Consider the following 16892-nt stretch of genomic DNA (forward strand, 5'->3'; position numbering starts at 1 on the left):
CTATTTATCTGCGTAATTTCATCATTCAGCTATATCAGTGCCCAAACATTGCCACCTATGCATCAGCTTCTTCAGCAGAGATATCCTTCTCATCAATGCATTTTTTTTCCGACTTAAGTTTGACTTTTTTGCTTGTGCAGTCATTTACAATTCTCGTCTCATCAACGCAGAAAAGATTAAGTAATTGGTGAAATCTCAGTCTGCTAATGAAAAAAACTTTTTAAAACATTTCTCTTTGTACCTTCAGAAGAATACTGCTTTCTATTTGTTTAAAGTCACATTGTGTAACCGGTCCTAAATATTTGCCAGTCTCCTAATAAGAAGCCTCTTCAAGTCGATGCAAGCTCTAGTCCCATCCTCTTGAAGTAGCTTTTACTTTTTGTAGAAGGCCGAGTAAAAGGACTCACGTTCAGCACTGCGTGCTTTGCAGCTCCTGAACAAAACAGGCTGAGCTGAAAACAAAAGCTCAGCTTTGACTCTTACTCCACTGGCTCAAGTTAGTTCCAGCCAGATCCTTAATGTTATTTTATCTGCAGGGTTTTTTCTGTGTGATCAATGCCAACTCTGTTGGGCAAATACAGGATGCACAAGGATTTAAAAAAAATCCAGCTGCCAACAAGAAAAAGTGCTTTGTAACCACAGTTTGGAATGGAAACAATTTTCTAAGATACAGATCAAACTGTGTTTATAGACTCAACTATTGGCAGCTTTTCACCGAGCTATTTCCTGTGTGCCTATTGCATAGAGGAATAATCTAAATGCTTAAGCTAACATTTAAAACCATACAGAACATGAAGAAAATACTGTGTGAAGCAGCATGGAAAACACAATGATTCTGAATTTTCTTTTGTTTCCATAGCTAATACTCATGGGAGAAAGCAGTACTGCACACCAAACGTCAGTACTCCAGTTCTTTGCAGGATTTGGTCCTTACTCTGGCTAATACCTACTTTATACTAATATTGTTTTAATTGCCAAAAGGAAATATCCAAGTAACAAAAATTTCCAAAAATACCACCTAAATAAGAGGAACTTGCTGAAAGTTACATACAGTTACTTTAAGTGCAGTAAGTTGTTACTCATTAGCGAACTAACTCAGACAATCTAAGGCACAGGTAGACAGGAGGAATCTGATTTCCCATTAGAACAGGTGGGAAATCTGCAGGTGTGAAGATGGCAGTCAAGGTAGGTGTAGACTTCTTTTGTTTGCTCAATTTGAAATGGTTGCAACAACTTTTTCTTGCAGAAAAAGCCCAGAGTTCATCTGCTAGCTGTTTTGCATCTTTTCAGTGTTTTCTAATGGGGCAGATCCCCTCTTCCAGACTTCAAACGCATGCCCTTTGCTTCAGGCATACATATGCTGGTGGCACGGCTAACCTCCTGATAGCATCAGTAAGGTCAGTGCAGTCGAGCTGTGGTGCCCGTGCAGAATTTTATCGGGGATTTTGTTGCTGGTGTTCTGCTCGGCTGGACTTCATTCCTTCTATCCGAGCCATGTCTCAGCTAGGGAGGATGGCAGCTCTGGTACAAGGAAAGGTTTAGAGTTGGGAGAGTAATTTAGGTTGGATGGGACCTCTGGAGGTCCTCTGGTCAGCCCCAACGCAGAGCAGGAGCCGCATAAGGGAGCTTAGCCAGGGCCAGCCAAGTTTTCAGTGTCTCCAGGATGGAGTTCCCACAGCTTTTCTGGGTAACCTGTTTCAGCACCCAGCTATGAGAGGAACAACAAAAAAATGCCATCAAATATGTTTATACCTTTCTTCTTCGACTGTGTCCTTACAGATCAGGACCACAGTTCTGGAAGGTATAGCAAAAGGCTTAGTTTTACATACTGATTCCAGCCTGGAAATCAAAGTTTTTGTTGGGAATGAAAGCTTAACCACTCAAACAGATAAGATCAGGTTAGGGGAGGTGGCATTGGGCTTTTCCTTTACTTGGGCCCATAGGTAATGACAAAAATGTAATTATGAATTAATCTGCTGGAGATAGATGCATTAATTGCGCACAGTGAGTGCACTGTCAGAAAAGCACTGATAGTTTTGGTTTTATGTGTTTATTGCATGCTACTTTGCCCAAGATGCTGTTCCTAACCCAGCCCACGGGTGCTGCAACGCGGCTGTCAGAGGGGGCAGGATCTGACCCCCGCAGGGACAGAGGCCAGGCAGACCCCTCGGGACTCGCAGCTCCTCACCCGCACAGCAGTAAGCATCGGGACCGTCCCAGCCACCGCCGTCTCGTCTGTGATTTTTCCCAACCAAAGGCATTCTTGCTCTGAAACTCATACACAGATATTTCCCAATACATGTATTTAAAGGAATGCAAATGGTTTCAAAAGACAGGATGGCAAAATGGCATTTCAAGTTGTTGCAGTGTGACATATGATAACTACTGTGAGATTTTAGATGAAGACAAATCATAACTACTCTGTAATGTTTTTTTTTACGTTGTAGAAATACAGGTATTACTGGGTTACTACTGTTAGTGTCTCACATATAAAGATTCAAAATTTTAATCTAATTTTGTTCTTCAGGAAGATTTAGTTTCAAATGATCAAATTATTAATCCTCCTCAAAATTTGGTAAGAGAGGAAATCTATGAATATGTGCGATGTTCATGAGCTGCGGATGTTTTCTCCAGAACCAAATGAGCACTTCCTTTGGCCCAGTATTTGGGGGTTTGTTATGTACCAAGGCAGTGCTGTGCTTGGCATGCAGAACGCGTGGAATGCCTGCCTGCTCCCGGCTGCCTTCCGTGGGGAGGCGACATCCAGCCCACCGCCAATGGGTAGGAGACAGCGATGGCTCCTCTGCTCTCACCCACCACAAGATAGGTGTATTGCAGATCGTTTGTAAGATATGTCATATGAAAAGCTGCAAAATATATTCCTGAAGCTGTTTATAATGAAATGAGATGCAGGAGATGTACATGTAGATGTTAACCAATGAAAGCTGTCTCAGTGCTTTATCTTGGTAAAAAATCAATGACTTACCATTTCCCAAGATCTGTTTCGAAGGGCTGTGCACTTGCTAATGGAACTAATGCACTGTGCAGCTGAGCAACACATACACCAAAACCAAATTTTTGCCCACTTCAGCAGCCTCAGTACGTTATTTGCTCTGTCCTAATGCTGTTTGTCTTCTACCTATGTGGCATTTTGGCTGGAATACTAAAGGCTACTAACACCAAGGCCAATTTCATCCCCGCTTCGCTGGCGTTACTCTGCTGAGGAGTGTGCAAAGGCTTTTCAAGAGAGCGAGCTGCTCTTCCCCACGTGGCCAGGACTGCAGCGAAACTGCCTAAAAACCTGCCAGGAAGCAAGAACTGCCACATGCACGGCCTGAGCCCAGAGGGGAAAAATAAGTTTGCAGCCTACAGATCTGTTTCTTTGGGGGGGGGGGGGGGGGAATTAACATCAAGGGAAAATAAGTATTTAAAATATGCTGTGAATCCTTTGGTCTTCGGCAAGAAATGCTACGCACACAGCTGGCGGAGAAGATGATACTCAGAGCTGTAGTGAGAAACGCTCCGTGTCCAACTCCGGGTATTGGTGGGGAGCCTGTGCCCGAGCAGGACGGAGCCCCGGGGCCGGGGGGGCGGGCCGGCCACCCACCTGCGATAGCCCTAGGAGCCCGGGCCACCTCGCCCCGCACCGCAGGGACCGGCTTCCCTCAGGCGGGCCGGGGACGACACCCCTTCCCCGCTTCACGGGCCGGGCCGGGCCAGGCCTGGCCGTCCAGCCCCAGCCCCGGTCCCGGTCCCGGTCCCGGCCCCGGCAGCGGGCGGCGCTCGGCGGCGCCCCCCACGGCCCCGTGGGGAGCGGCGGGCGCGGCGGCCCGAGGCGGGGCGGGGGCGGGCGGCGGCGCCCCCCGTGCGGGCGGTGCGGCGCGGGCATGCGCACTGCGGGGCGCCCTCTCACCCCGCTCAGCTATGCCAAGTATGTGCGCGGCGGAGCCGGGGCCGGGCGCGCGGAGCCACGCCGCCATGGGGCAGCGCGGCCCAGGGCTGCCGCCGCCGCCGCTGCCGCCGCCGCGGAGGGGGGCTGCCGGCTCCCGCGGGCCGGGAGGCAGCGCCCGCTGAAGGCGGCAGGGAGGCAGCGCCCGGGCATGGCTGACCCGCTCCGCAGGACGCTCTCCAAGCTGCGGGGCAGGAGGTCCCAGCGAGGGGCGGCGGCGGCGGGCGCCGGGCACCGCCACGGCGGGGTCTGCGCCCCGCAGGGTAAGTGTCTGCGGGCGGGGCGGGCCGGGGCTCGGCCGCGGGGCTCCGGCCGCCCGTGGCCGCTTCTCCACCTGCCGGGCGCGGGCGGCGGGGAGCGCCGGGACGGCGGCGGGCGGCCGGTTCCCCGCCGGGCGAGGGGGGCGAGGAGTCCCGTGGGCGGCGGGGATGCGCCGTGCCCGCTCCCCGGAGGGCCGCGGGAGGGGGCCGGGGGTGGGTGCCGGTCTTGAATTTGGGTCTTGAATCAATTCTCAGCGGTAGCATCTTCAGATCGGTAATTCCTCTTCTTCTCGGGAATAAAAATTCCTCTTTAGAATTAGAGGTTCTTGAATTTAGACCACTGCTTTGTGTGAATCCCTGCACGTTTTCTTATCATATGACTGTTTGTCATTCTTTGGCTTCTGTTTGCTGCCCTTTTTTTTTTTTTTTTAAAGGTGCGCTTGGAAGCTTACAAATCAATTTTTAGTCTTGCTGTTGTTCCATTTAAATACGTAATTATTGTATTTTATAGTTTTACTGGGAAACTTAGTGAAAGAAAACGTGTTTAGATAGCAACCAGGAGAACTGTGAATTGTTTGATCCATATATGGAGAGGCTGGAAAAAGCTGTTCCCCTCTTCAGTACAATCTGAAAAGCAGCGCACAGTATCATGTTGAAATATTTTATATGCCTACGTAGTAGGCAGAATATCAATTTTGACCTTTGTTGAGCTGAAACATTGAAGCTTTGGTTTTTGAACATGGATGTGTTGTTAACATAATGGCTTAACTTTAAATACTGATTTATTTAATTTTTTGTAGATAGAGTGGAAGGTGAAGGGAACACCTGACTTTTTTTTTCTTTTTTTTTCCTTAAACACCATATTGAAGCCTTTTGAGAAGGAACCATTGTCATGTTCTGTATTTGTGTGGAGGCCTGGTCTGGTTTTGAGCATATATTAAATATATTAAAGTACTAATAGAGAGTAGGCAGCGTTCTTCTGAATGAAACTTTGCTCTAGAACAAAAAGTACGTGCCTGACCTGTATATCTGTGAAAGCTTTGTATTTATTTAAAATTGGCTCGTTACTATAACAGCTAACGACATTGAAAACTTGCTCTGTGATACTGAACCACTGGTTGTGCAGATACTTGCATGTGAAACAGTTTGTTACTAAAATAAACACAGGCATAAGGGCTTTCAGGATCAGGGCCAAGTTCGAATAAAGGGGAAGCAGTTCTTGCAAATACTGCTATCAATTGCAAAAACTGCAGTTGGAAGATGTACATGTAAGTGTATCATCTGGATGAGATCCAGTGAACATTTACAATCAATGACCTCTGGCAGCATGTTGGCTAATTTGAAGACGGAGAAGGGGTAGTTTTGAATCCGTGTGATAGGTGGCATGTCTCTGCAAGCAGTAGGGTTATTAGGGTATGCTGGAGGTACTTGATTATTAATGTTTCTGTGGTAAGCTTTTGCAGATGGTTTGTTATTGAGATACCCGGATGGATGTTGAAAACAAAGTTGAGTTTGCTCTGTGCGTTTCTTGCCGCTAGGACCGAAGGGCGGCCTGAGGCTGATGCCAGATGTGTTGCTGGGTGTATATTTAGGCACACTGTACTTAGGAGCCCGCTGTTTTGGGAATTGTGGGCTGTCTTAACCAGCGCGGAAGGGCCTGCATTTCTACAGTGAAGCAGGAAGTAGCAGATATTTTTGTTTGTGGAAATACAGCTCTCGGATGCTCCATCTATTTATGTCACTGGAGCAGGGACCGCTCCTTGGGCTGTCCATGCAGAAGTGAAAGGCTTTGAGGTGGTCATCACCGGCAGGAGGATGTCTGCCCAAGAAGCCCCCGATCCCAACTGACTTCTTGGAAATGCAGGCATAGCCCTATGCCCGCTGCAGATTAGTTCCCTGTCCTTTTGGTTAGTTCTTACTTGAAATAGTAGTGAAATTGTGTAAAGGGGAACCTTTACAATGGCACGCTTACATTTCCAGGCTATGGGTGGGGGAAGGAATACGATTGCTGCCAAATCACTGAAACTTTGCCAGGGATCTACGTCCTCAGCCCTGCTTTCACGTTTTCCTCAAATTCTGTTAATTGACTGACTTAGGCCCCAGTGTAGCAAAGCACTTCAATGGAGGTGTGCACAGGCTTCAAAATGAGCACAGTTAACTTTGTTAATTCTTTGAACCAAGTTAATTCTTCAAATCACAGTGTTCATATTGCAGTTTAGCTAAACAAGTAAACTTCACTTTTTTTAAAAAATCACCAAATGATGAATCTTTCATCAAATGAAATGGTGGTGTTTCAGATCTTATCATGGGTGTCTTCTGTCATTAATGTACAAACCTAAAAAGAGGGTTGAAGGGAAGGTGTCCAAGTGACAGTGTTTCTCCTGTCTCCTTGTCTACAGCGAACTTAGCTGGATTTACAGAGCTGCTCCTTGAGTCCTCCAGAGAGGTGTCCGTATTTTGACATCCGTTATTGGTGTGTAAATAATTTTTTTGCTGAGAATAATGTTCAAGCAGTATTTATGAGAACCCAGTTACCCCATTCAGTCTTAGTGACTGAGCAAACCCTGTCTGGGTTGTCCTCCTCCGCAGAGAAGCGTGAGGATTATCTGACCTCCATTCCCTGTTTTTAATTTGGATGTATTTGCAGCTTTCCTTCCAGTCCTAGCAAAGGGGCTGGTGCTTGCTCGGGGGTGAGGTGGTCACTCCTTGCGTGGTCCCACCTCCCTGGACGGGATGCGCTGCTGCGATGCCCTGCTGCCTGCCAGGGGTATGGCAGTGCTGCCGAGTGGGCTGCTTGGACGTGCTATGACAAGAGGCTCAAGTGCAAGAGGGTTTTTCGATGCATAATTAAATGGTTGGCCCTTGCTTTAAAGAAATTGTGTCAAGTTTTGGGAGCAGTCAGTGGAATTTGATTAGGTGTTGCATGAAATTTTTGTTGGGTAACGAGATATTTAAGAACTTTTCTACATTTCTTCTTCCTCCTTCCTTCCTGTCGTGATGGTGTGTTTCATTTTATTCCCCACAAATCAGGGGGTGCTTCTGTCTTAATTATAGGATAAAGCTGGTAAGGACAGTCCTTTCTGGAGGTTTTTGTGCAAGAGAGATCCTCACCTTTATTTATATATAAATCTCAAGGTGAATCTATGTGGGGTTTTTGTAGCCATTTAAGCAGTACATCATACCAAAAGCAGGGGCCATTTCTTCATTGGCATAAGTAAACTGGAGAAATACTACGTAGCAACTTTTCAAACCAATTGTACCTGAACTTGGCAGAAAAAAAGCAGCCATTTCTATGTAAGTATGTGTGAACTTTCAGCAGAGCTGTCTCACTGCCATTTATCTAAATTACATGGTGTTAAAAATACAGCCAAACAAGTCTGACTCTTTATTAATTATGTGCACATTCTGCTTTGACAGGCTGAAATCTAATTTTATGATCACATCAACTTATCTTTTGTCCTTTTGGAGGAGGTCTAATGCAAATGTCGTACGACAGCATATGTGTTCATCTGTCAAAAGCAGAACGATATTCTAAACATGTGTCTTTCCCTCTCTTTTTGCCTTTCTTTCTGGGAACAGATTTAATAGAAAATGTTTACATAGCTTCGAGAAGCAGGAAGGAGCCCAAGTCCCCCCAGGCCAGCGAGGTCCCCGAGCACAGGCCGCAGATGAACAGCATTACCGTTTCTAAGAAACGCAGCTGGCTGCAGCAGAGCACGCACCGACCTCCTCCTCTGCAAAAAGAAAATGCCTGTAAGGAAACTCACGGGGCTGTTATCCTGGTACCCAAATCTCCCATCCCACTGCCTGAACCCACAGTGCCGCGGGCTTCTTTCACGTCACCGGCGGGCCGGGAGCGCCCTGCGCGAAGCTGCGCTCGTGTCGGTGCCCTGCCAAGCACCGCAAGCCCTGCTGCACTGAGGAGCGCTGCTTTGGACTTCGGTGAGGACAACGACGCAGATGACGAAGGAGAAATATGGTACAACCCGATCCCTGAAGATGATGAGCTCGACTTGCCGAGAGTCTGCCCTTCTGCTGTGAATAGCCCTGTTGCTGTGGGCTCCCCGGCAGTTCGGTACAAACCTCCCCCTGGGGGTGACTCTGGGATGGCCACGGGTCCCCACGAGGGTCCCCCATGCTCCATGGAGAGCGCAGGGAGCAGTCGGACGGCTCAGCCCAGCGAAGCAAGTCAGGCTGATGCCGCACATCCCGGGGAGCAAGTGCAGCAGCACCGGCAGAGGTTTGCCTGCAAGGCTCCCAATGTGCTGGCAGTAGAGGACAATCCTGCCTTTAAGTGCCCTTCAACAGGTAAGAGGGTTCAGGAACGTAAGTGTTATGTCCTCTGTTTTCTTCTAGAGGAATAATAAACCCTTCTTAGGTCTCTCTCTTCTCTTTCTCCTCCTTTTATCAAGCAAATTACTGGTGGAAACGCATGTCAAGTTCATAAAAAAAAAAAAAAAACCCAACAAAAAAACCAAAACTGTGAGACTGATACTTACTAAATGTAGAGCTGCATGGTTGTTTCTCAGTCAGTTTGTTCATGGCATGTCCAGTTGTGGTTGTCCTCTGTGCTCTTTGGCCCCCACCTTGCTGAAGACAAAAGTTTTACAAAGTGAGCTTGCTAAAGCCTGGTAATGTGAGGACGCTCTGGGTTTGCTTTGTTAGCTAGTGTCTCACCCTGGCCTTAGACTCCAGCCTCGAAGCTACTTAATGTCTGCAGAAGTGTCTTTAACTTGCTGTGTGGGACTTTTTAATAAAGACTTTTTGGAAGACCATATAAAAGCTATTCATCACATTGCTTTCTGTAATTGCTGTCTTGTTGACTGTCTCAGGCTAATCTAATAGACTGGAGAGGAGGGGTTTTCACTTTCAGAAGCCAGCCTCTTTGTTCCTTGTTATCTTTGGCTGAGTGTTTGATAGTCTCATTTCCATAATTCTGTTAGTGTGTGAATTCAGCATCTTATTAAAGATTTTTCCCAGTCTATTAAAAAAACCCCAACAAAACCCAAACAAAAATAAACCCACACCAAACAAAAGTAAGCAGAACCCCTCCCCACAGCCTTTCCAAAAAGGTATTATTTTTAATTACTGATGTGTCTTACATTATCTTGACCTTAACTCTAGTATTCTGTTGAGAGTTAGTGTAAAGTTCAGGAGACAGGGAACTCCAGGTTCCTCTCTTTGGAGAAAGTTCACACTGTCTTTGCACTGACATTTAAGAGCCTGTATTTCTGCCCAGCTCAGCAGAGAGGACCTGAAACACCGGCATCAGAGCCCAGGTGTGCACTGCCCTCCGGAGGAGCCCCCCATCCAGGTTGCCCCCCTCCAGCCTCGCCATCCCGGCAGGCTTCTGGCCCCACGTCCCTGTGTGCTGGGAGCTGCTGTGCCCGGATTCCCAGTGCGGAGATTGCTTCTGGGAACAGGGCTTGTTTTCAAAGGCACCAAAGCAACTGCTGTAAACAGTGGAAGAAAAAACACGTGATCTTCTCTTCTGGGAGCTCACATTTTGTTCTTTTTGTGGAAATGCTGCAGATACAAGTGTATTTTTAGTTGCAAAGTGTGTGAAAGTTATCGGGCATTTATTTAGAAATAGCTCACTTTATAGCTGCTTTAAATACTTTGACCAGTTATATGTGCTTGCAAGATAGATGAAATATCATGTTCTTAGGTAGTTTTTTGTCATCGTTGGAGCTCTAGGTGCTTTGGAGAGGTCAGTAAGCATGGTTATGTAGGAAAGCCGTGTGTGTCCTGCAAACTGTTTGACCCCCATTTAGGTGGTTAATCTCTCAATATATAGGTGACTATTTCTTTTGTAAAAAAAAAAAAAAAATCCCTTTATGTAAGAAGAAAAAAGTCAAAATTGTTTTCATACTGAAGAAACGTTTATTTCTGAATGCAAAATTGCCCATTTAAAGTGTCTCATGAAACCAGAAGAAAAGTGTTATGAATTTCCCCTGGTTGGTTTGTTATGCATTGAGTTAATTAAGGTACTTTAAATGCAGGTCGCCTTCTGCATGTATTGAATAGTGATCACATTGAATAGATTAATTGATGATGAAGTGCGTCCCTGCTGCTCAGTAATTGGCTTTATTATGGAGAAGTGGCTTAGTTCTTTTTAATCCAGTTAAGGTGTCTACAGTTATTTTCAGTCAAATTTAAAATGACAGCTCATCCACACAAAATTACTGCATGAAGGGCAACATGGCCAATTTAACTTTATTTGTGTTAGGTCCTTGTTTGAGTTATACAACTGCTATGAAATAGATGTCTGTATTCTTAGAGAGCTGGGTACATTAAGCAGTAACTCCTGACAAATAAGCAATTACTGCTTTGGGGAAAAGTCTGCATACCTTTCTTATTGATATGATTTTATATATGTCACTATTGGTTAGCATTAGAGTCTAAAGTATTAGATTTTGAGAAGCATAGACAGAAAAAAGTGGGGCGCTATAAAAGCCAACAAAATACATAGTTGTTCATTTTGTCATTTGCTGTTTTCTTCTTTGGATAATGGAATCAATTTTACCTTTAAAACTTTAAACATTACTGCCTTATTTGGATTTCCAACTTTGTAGAGAGAAAATGGTCGTGGTTCTTTTTTCTTTTTCTTTTTGTTATTTTTTTGAGAGTGTCTTAATTAGACAGAAGATTAAGAAAAAATAAACGATAGAATTCAGTTATTGGGAGTCTGTCCAAACACAGCAGCAAATAGGTATTTCCTGTAAATGTTATCAATAAAATGGATCATAGTTGTAGAGATGCTAATTGGCCCCATAGTCTTAATTTACGCCGTTAGTTCTTGGTGTTAATCTGGTTACTTTCTACAGTAAATGCCATTTATGTTAATAGGATTTGTCAGGTAATTCCTTAGTGAATAATTCTAGCCATGCTGGCTTTTTAAAAGAAACTGATTAAAAATAAGGCGTCCCTATAGCAGAGCTTGAGAAAATAATTCATGTATTTTGTTTATAACAAGTACACAAAAGGTAAGAGTAAGCAGATAACTTGGTTCTGGGTTAGTAATGTAGAAACATAGCGCCAGCTTGTGCTCTTAGGTCTGTGGGAGAAGAGTTTAAGTGGAAGGGACCCTGGAGGCTGTTTTAATTTGATGTCTCTTTGCACAGGCAAAATGGTTATGATTGGAAAACAGGAATATCTCTTGTTATAAATGCAATATGAAAAATTCTATATATAGTTTTTTGCATATATAAAATGTTGACGTAAATTTTCTTTACAACTGTTTAGGATTGAACTCTGTGTGTTTTTATAGATGTGTGTATCGCCTGCAAAATGTTGAAGAAAAACACCCCTTTATAATGTCAGCTCCTGCGATAGATTTACATCGTGGAGCTCTGAATAGTGCCTTCTGAAGAATTTGTAATATTTTTGCTTTTGGGGAGGATTAGTGTCCACCTAATCAGTGGAATCATCTCACATGTGTCTGTATCTCGGAGACATCCTGGTAGGACTTGCGCATTGTAGGTTGCCAGCGTCTGGACTGTGCTTTTGCTACTGGAAATGTACATGTGTTAGCTGTCTGGATGGAAAATCCTGGTAGGAATCACCGTAAACAGATTTCTTTTCAACGTTGTAGGAAGAGAACGTTGATACCATATTCCCACTTAACCCCAGTACATGCCAACTGCAGCTTGGCTTAAATCACATTAAAATTACAGTGCTCTTTCTCCACTAAGACCGTGACCACTATCCTGATTTCCAAATACATGTTTTGGGGCCAATGCAGGCGAATATTTTGCATGCTTAGATGTTGCAAATAAGCTTCCAGGAATATACATAGAGTATACTGGGCAGCCAATCCTATCTACCAGTTTCTTTCCACATGTTGCAAATACTGTTTGCTTAATTTTAATTTTCTTTTTCCAGATGGAAGATGCTTTGTGATTTAACTGTTTTCCAAGTGCGAGGAGCTTTGGTTGCATGAGGCAGAAGAGCATTCGTACGAAATATTTGCATAACGCTTGAGATACCAAAGTGGTTTAGTGTGTGGCAGAAAGGTCCCTCTGCTCCCTCTTTCTCCTGCAGAGCTGAAGCCAGTTTGTCGGTGGGCTTTTGGGGAGTTTGTGCACATGCTTTTGAAGGTCGAGGGCTTATTCATGCATGTGTCTTTGATCCATGGGGTGACAATGCCATAAAGACCTGCTGGTGAAAGAGGCAAAGGGATGTAGCAGCTGTGGAGTGGAAGCAGTTAATTTAAAATAGCTATTGCCTTTTTCAGTTTCTGATTTGTACTGAGTAACTGTTTATATCCTCTGACTGGGGAAATAGGGGCAAAGCTGCTTTTCATGCCGTGAAAGACAGTGAGGGGAGGAAATCTTCGTGAGAGCAGCCCAAACAGACAGTCCTTGGCATCAGCCGCGGTGCTGCCGCTTGTGTCTTGGTGTGATGCCAGCATCTGAATAGAGCTGACTGTGGTTTACGTGCATCGCAGAATCATTAATGTTTAAAATATCTGCAACAAACTCATGCTTGTTTGTAGATGCTGAACTCTTTAAGTCTGGTCAGAGATCTAAAGTGCTGTTACACGTTCTTGTTCCTCTCTCTAATGAGATACTGCTGTCAAGGATGCTCTGAGGATTGCTGCCGTGATGAAGAGCAGGCAGTGGTCAGCCCCTTCACCTCTTGGCGTGCATGAGCCTTGGGGGGTTATGCTGTAATCGCTTCCCTTTTTAATTAGTGGGCTATTTAAAGCAATTTATTTTATATCTTTTGCTTCTGTAAAAGTTATCCCTGGGTTAATGGGTTTATCACAGCTTAATTAATGTCAGTATGTATAGTATTTGAAGAAAACAAACTATCTTTACAGACTTCTGAGAGGTTTGTTTGTTTTGGTGGGGTTTTTTTGTTTGTTTGTTTGTTTTTTTTACCTTTTTAGTAATGTCTCCATTCCTTGACTCTGAAGCATTATGTGGGACAGAACTCAGAGACTGCATTGGTCAAAGGAGTAATTTCTATAGGGGTAAAAAAACCTTCCCCCCCAGGTTAAAAGAGGAGATTCTTCCATTTATTTAGGTAATTAATTAAGATATGACATAGAAATAATTCCATTCTATCTCAATTTTAAAACGTTATTTTTAGGTTGTTTTAAGTTTGGGTTTTTTTTTTTCCCAGTTGCTGATGTGGATAGAGGTGACGCTTTCCTTATATCTTAATTGAAGTTGCTTGAATTTGATATAGCATGAATTCTTCTCGTAATGCCATTTACAGTTCTACTCTGAAGTTCTGTATGAGAACAGGTCTGGAACTATCTGAGGATGAAAAAACATAGTTTGCCTGCACCTGAGTAAGTTAACAGCCTTTGACATCAGTAGCACTGTGCCATTTGTGTCAGTTGAGGATCCAGATAAGTATTTTGTGTGGAATCTAGCACAGAAAAACAGTAGCCCTTTTTCACTCACCCATTGTTTGCTACAAGAACAATTTTGAGATATTGGGGCTTTTCTATTTTGATTTGCTGCTTTTTCATTTTTAATACATTTTCCCAATAAGTCCTTGGGTTGATTTTAGGAATAATAAAAATAATAAAAAAGCATGAAAAATGTAGGCAGAAGGGAGACTTTGGTTTTGAAAGTTATAACCACTTAGCTGTATTTTTTTCTCTTTTCAAAATGAAATGGCTTAGATCTTCAACACTAATGCCATTATTCTAGAGAGATGCTTTCAGTGTTAGATGTAGTGTACTTATTAAGTATGTCTGGAGAACAGTAGGAAAAATGAAATTACCTATCAGGTTTAGTTTGGTGGGAACTCAGCATTTCCATTAGCTATGAGAGTGGCCGTTTGATACTTCAGTAGCTTGCTGTAATAAGGAACTGATAGTTTTCTGACTTACTCATTCACCTCAACTTCTTGTCCCAAAAATAAATTACAGGTTTTCTGAGGAGCTTTAAAATAACTCAGAAACCCTACCTTAAGCGATGAGGAATGTTACATGTATAATAGGGTAATCAAATGTGCCTGTAAAATAGGATGCATTGCTGGCAATGGGTATCACAGTGATACATGTGCCCAAGCACATGTAAACAGTGTTAGGCAAGGTCGGACGAGCGTTTTTGCTGTGCTAAATCACTGCATGTGTCTGGCAGGGGCTGCGTTGTAAGTGCTTAAGATAGTTTGAGTCCTCTCTTACCTTGGGGCAGCGTTGCGTAGGGGTACGGTCTGTCAGTGCCAGCCTGCTCGACTGAGGGGACAGTAGCATTTGCCCCATGGCCACCTGGCCAGATGGGGTGGGAGAGGGGGGTCGGGGTTCATGAAGCACCGTGGACTGTTCGTGTCTCTCCAGTTGTGTCTCTTTGGTCACGAAAAGGCTTTATGCTTTCACGCAGCCATATCGCTGAGCAAAGTAAAAGGTGGCTTTACTAGTCAAGCTGAACAAATAGCTGATGGAAGCAGTCACTTATGATGTCAAGTCACTTTGACTCGGATTGCATTGTCCTTCAAAAGCTATTTTTTTCTGTATTCCTCATACTGCTAAAGCTTCCAGAAAGCGTAAGGTAAATGTAGTAAAGGCAGTAAATCATAGAACAGCCCAGGTTGGAAAGGACCTCAGAAGATCATCTGGTCCGCCCTTTGGTGGGAAAAGCAGCCTAGATGAGATTACCTAGCACCCTGTCCAGTCGCACCTTGAAAACCTCCAGTGATGGGGACTCTACCTTGTCCCTGGGGACATTCTTCCAGTGATTGAGTGTTCTCACTGTAAAAAATAAATAAATTACATATATACACGTATATATAAGCTGCATACATAACACTGACCATCCTCTTGCCGCCCTGGTAGTTATTTACGTGACAAGTGCCTCTTATCCACAAGTGCCATCTCCTCCTACTGTCCTTCCGTGAGGATATTTTTAAAGTTTAACTGCTGAGATATAGGATGTGTGGTGGCAGAGCGAGCTGGGACAGGGGCAGAGAGGAGCCTGTTTGCAGCACAGCCTTGTAACTTAGTAAAAGGAATGAGGCGCAGCTCAGTTCCTCTGGCACCCTTGTGAGAGAGCTGTATCAGATGGGTAAGCTGGGAAGTGAAGTGTTACCAGACTGTGCTACAGCTCCTTTTGCAGCTTGTTCAGAGCTGTGTCATGTACACTCTTTAAAATTGCGTGCATACCTCAGCATGTTGCTGGCTTTAATGGAACAACATGTGGCCCAATGCTGATGGGAATACCATCCTGCATAATACTCGACTGTTAAGTTTCTTCCAGCCGCATATTTCATTTTAACTGTTTGGTGCTGAACACAGCAGAAGTTGGACACATAAAAGTCGGAGTGTTAGATTGACTCTTCAGTTTTAATGAGCTGGGGGGAAGTTTAATTTGCTGGCCTGCTTTTCCAAGCCTGTGCCAGAGACTTTTGACAGAAAGGGAAGATTAATGTTAGCAGGCTGCAGTATGGCACCGATTGCTATAGAGCGCTCCAGGCCAGCCCACCAGTGGGACCGTGCTGTGATTTGCAGTACAAGGGAAGGCTTTGTCCACTTTTATCAAACACCACATTTCTAACTAGCTGCTTGCCAGAAAAGCACAGCAGGCGTGCTAGAAATAGCCCTTCCCCTGCGAGGGAACTACTTCCATGAGATGCAGGGCTAAATGAATTTTCCTCTGTCGCTCTGGAAAACAGATTCTATGTGTTATTCTTCATAACTGAAACTTTCTTTTATAAAGATACTCTTTTAAGCAACTATCTGCAAAAGTTATTAAAGCCAAACTTCTGTTGGGACTAGAACTAGTCTTTGTAGGGTTTGGGGCGGGGGACACACACACGACCAAAACCGCAACAAATCACTTTGGTCAAAGACCAGATAGCTTAAAGAGTTAAGTCAGGCAAAGTGAAGTATAAAAAGTAAGTTATAGTTAAATGGTGAAAATTAATTTGGACAAACAGGGGACTTGTAAAAATCACTAGCTGTATGGTGATTTGGACTCGAATGGATTAGTTTCGAATTAAAGCAGTAGCCTTTGAGAAATCTGTAAGAGAAACCTCTGTAAAGTAAGATTTGCTGAGTATCTCATGAAAACAACGCTTCTTTCTTTCTTTTTCTATGCTGTAAATAGACTCTCCCTTTCCCTGGCTAGCAAGGGGGGGATGACGGATATAGGTGTTTGAGTCTCTGTGAGCTGCTCGGGCTAATTGCACCACACAGGGTTAGCATGCTTAGGGGCTCCGTAGGACCCTAGCCTGCACAGGCAAGGCTACACAAATCCTTTTGGGAGCTGCTAAAATTTGCAGCGATGGGTGAATGGGGTGGTTATTGCTAGCAAGAACCACTATTGGTTTCTCAAGGGATACGAAAGTGACTCTAAGTGAAAGTACTCACGTAATTTTATTAATATCTATCATTCTGGCCTCAGTTCCCCTCTTGCACGCTTCATTAACTTGTGTAAATTCATTGCCTTTCCGACAGTCATTACTGCCTCATGCTGGTGAAAGTGAGAAAAGCTTGAGCTGTAAGTTGGTATTTGGATTTCCTCGAGTATTGGAGCGTGAGGTGAACCGCAGGTTCCTGACTGTGTGCAGTACTGGCTTATGTCTGATCGTGTTCCTTAATTAGTTGTCTTTTACGGCTAAATTGAGGGAGTCTTTTTGTCTTTTTCTTTTTCCCTCTTTAGCATCAGTGCCTACTGTTATGATTTTTTTATTTGTTTTTTTTGGTACCTTGAAAGGTGGGTGAT

General features: G+C 44.3%; 1 protein-coding gene across 1 annotated transcript in view; it reads left to right on the top strand.

Moving 5' to 3' along the window:
* Nucleotides 1–4100: 4100 nt before the first annotated feature.
* Nucleotides 4101–16892, top strand: part of SYDE2 (synapse defective Rho GTPase homolog 2) — a 29992-nt gene continuing 17200 nt past the window's right edge. Inside the window, exons 1-2 of the mRNA XM_050900827.1 lie at nucleotides 4101–4212; nucleotides 7789–8517. Coding sequence (XP_050756784.1) covers nucleotides 4101–4212; nucleotides 7789–8517 — 841 coding nt within the window. The remainder of the gene's footprint in view (nucleotides 4213–7788; nucleotides 8518–16892) is intronic.

This window comes from Gymnogyps californianus, chromosome 8, assembly GCF_018139145.2.
Source record: "Gymnogyps californianus isolate 813 chromosome 8, ASM1813914v2, whole genome shotgun sequence".
Taxonomy (NCBI): domain Eukaryota; kingdom Metazoa; phylum Chordata; class Aves; order Accipitriformes; family Cathartidae; genus Gymnogyps; species Gymnogyps californianus.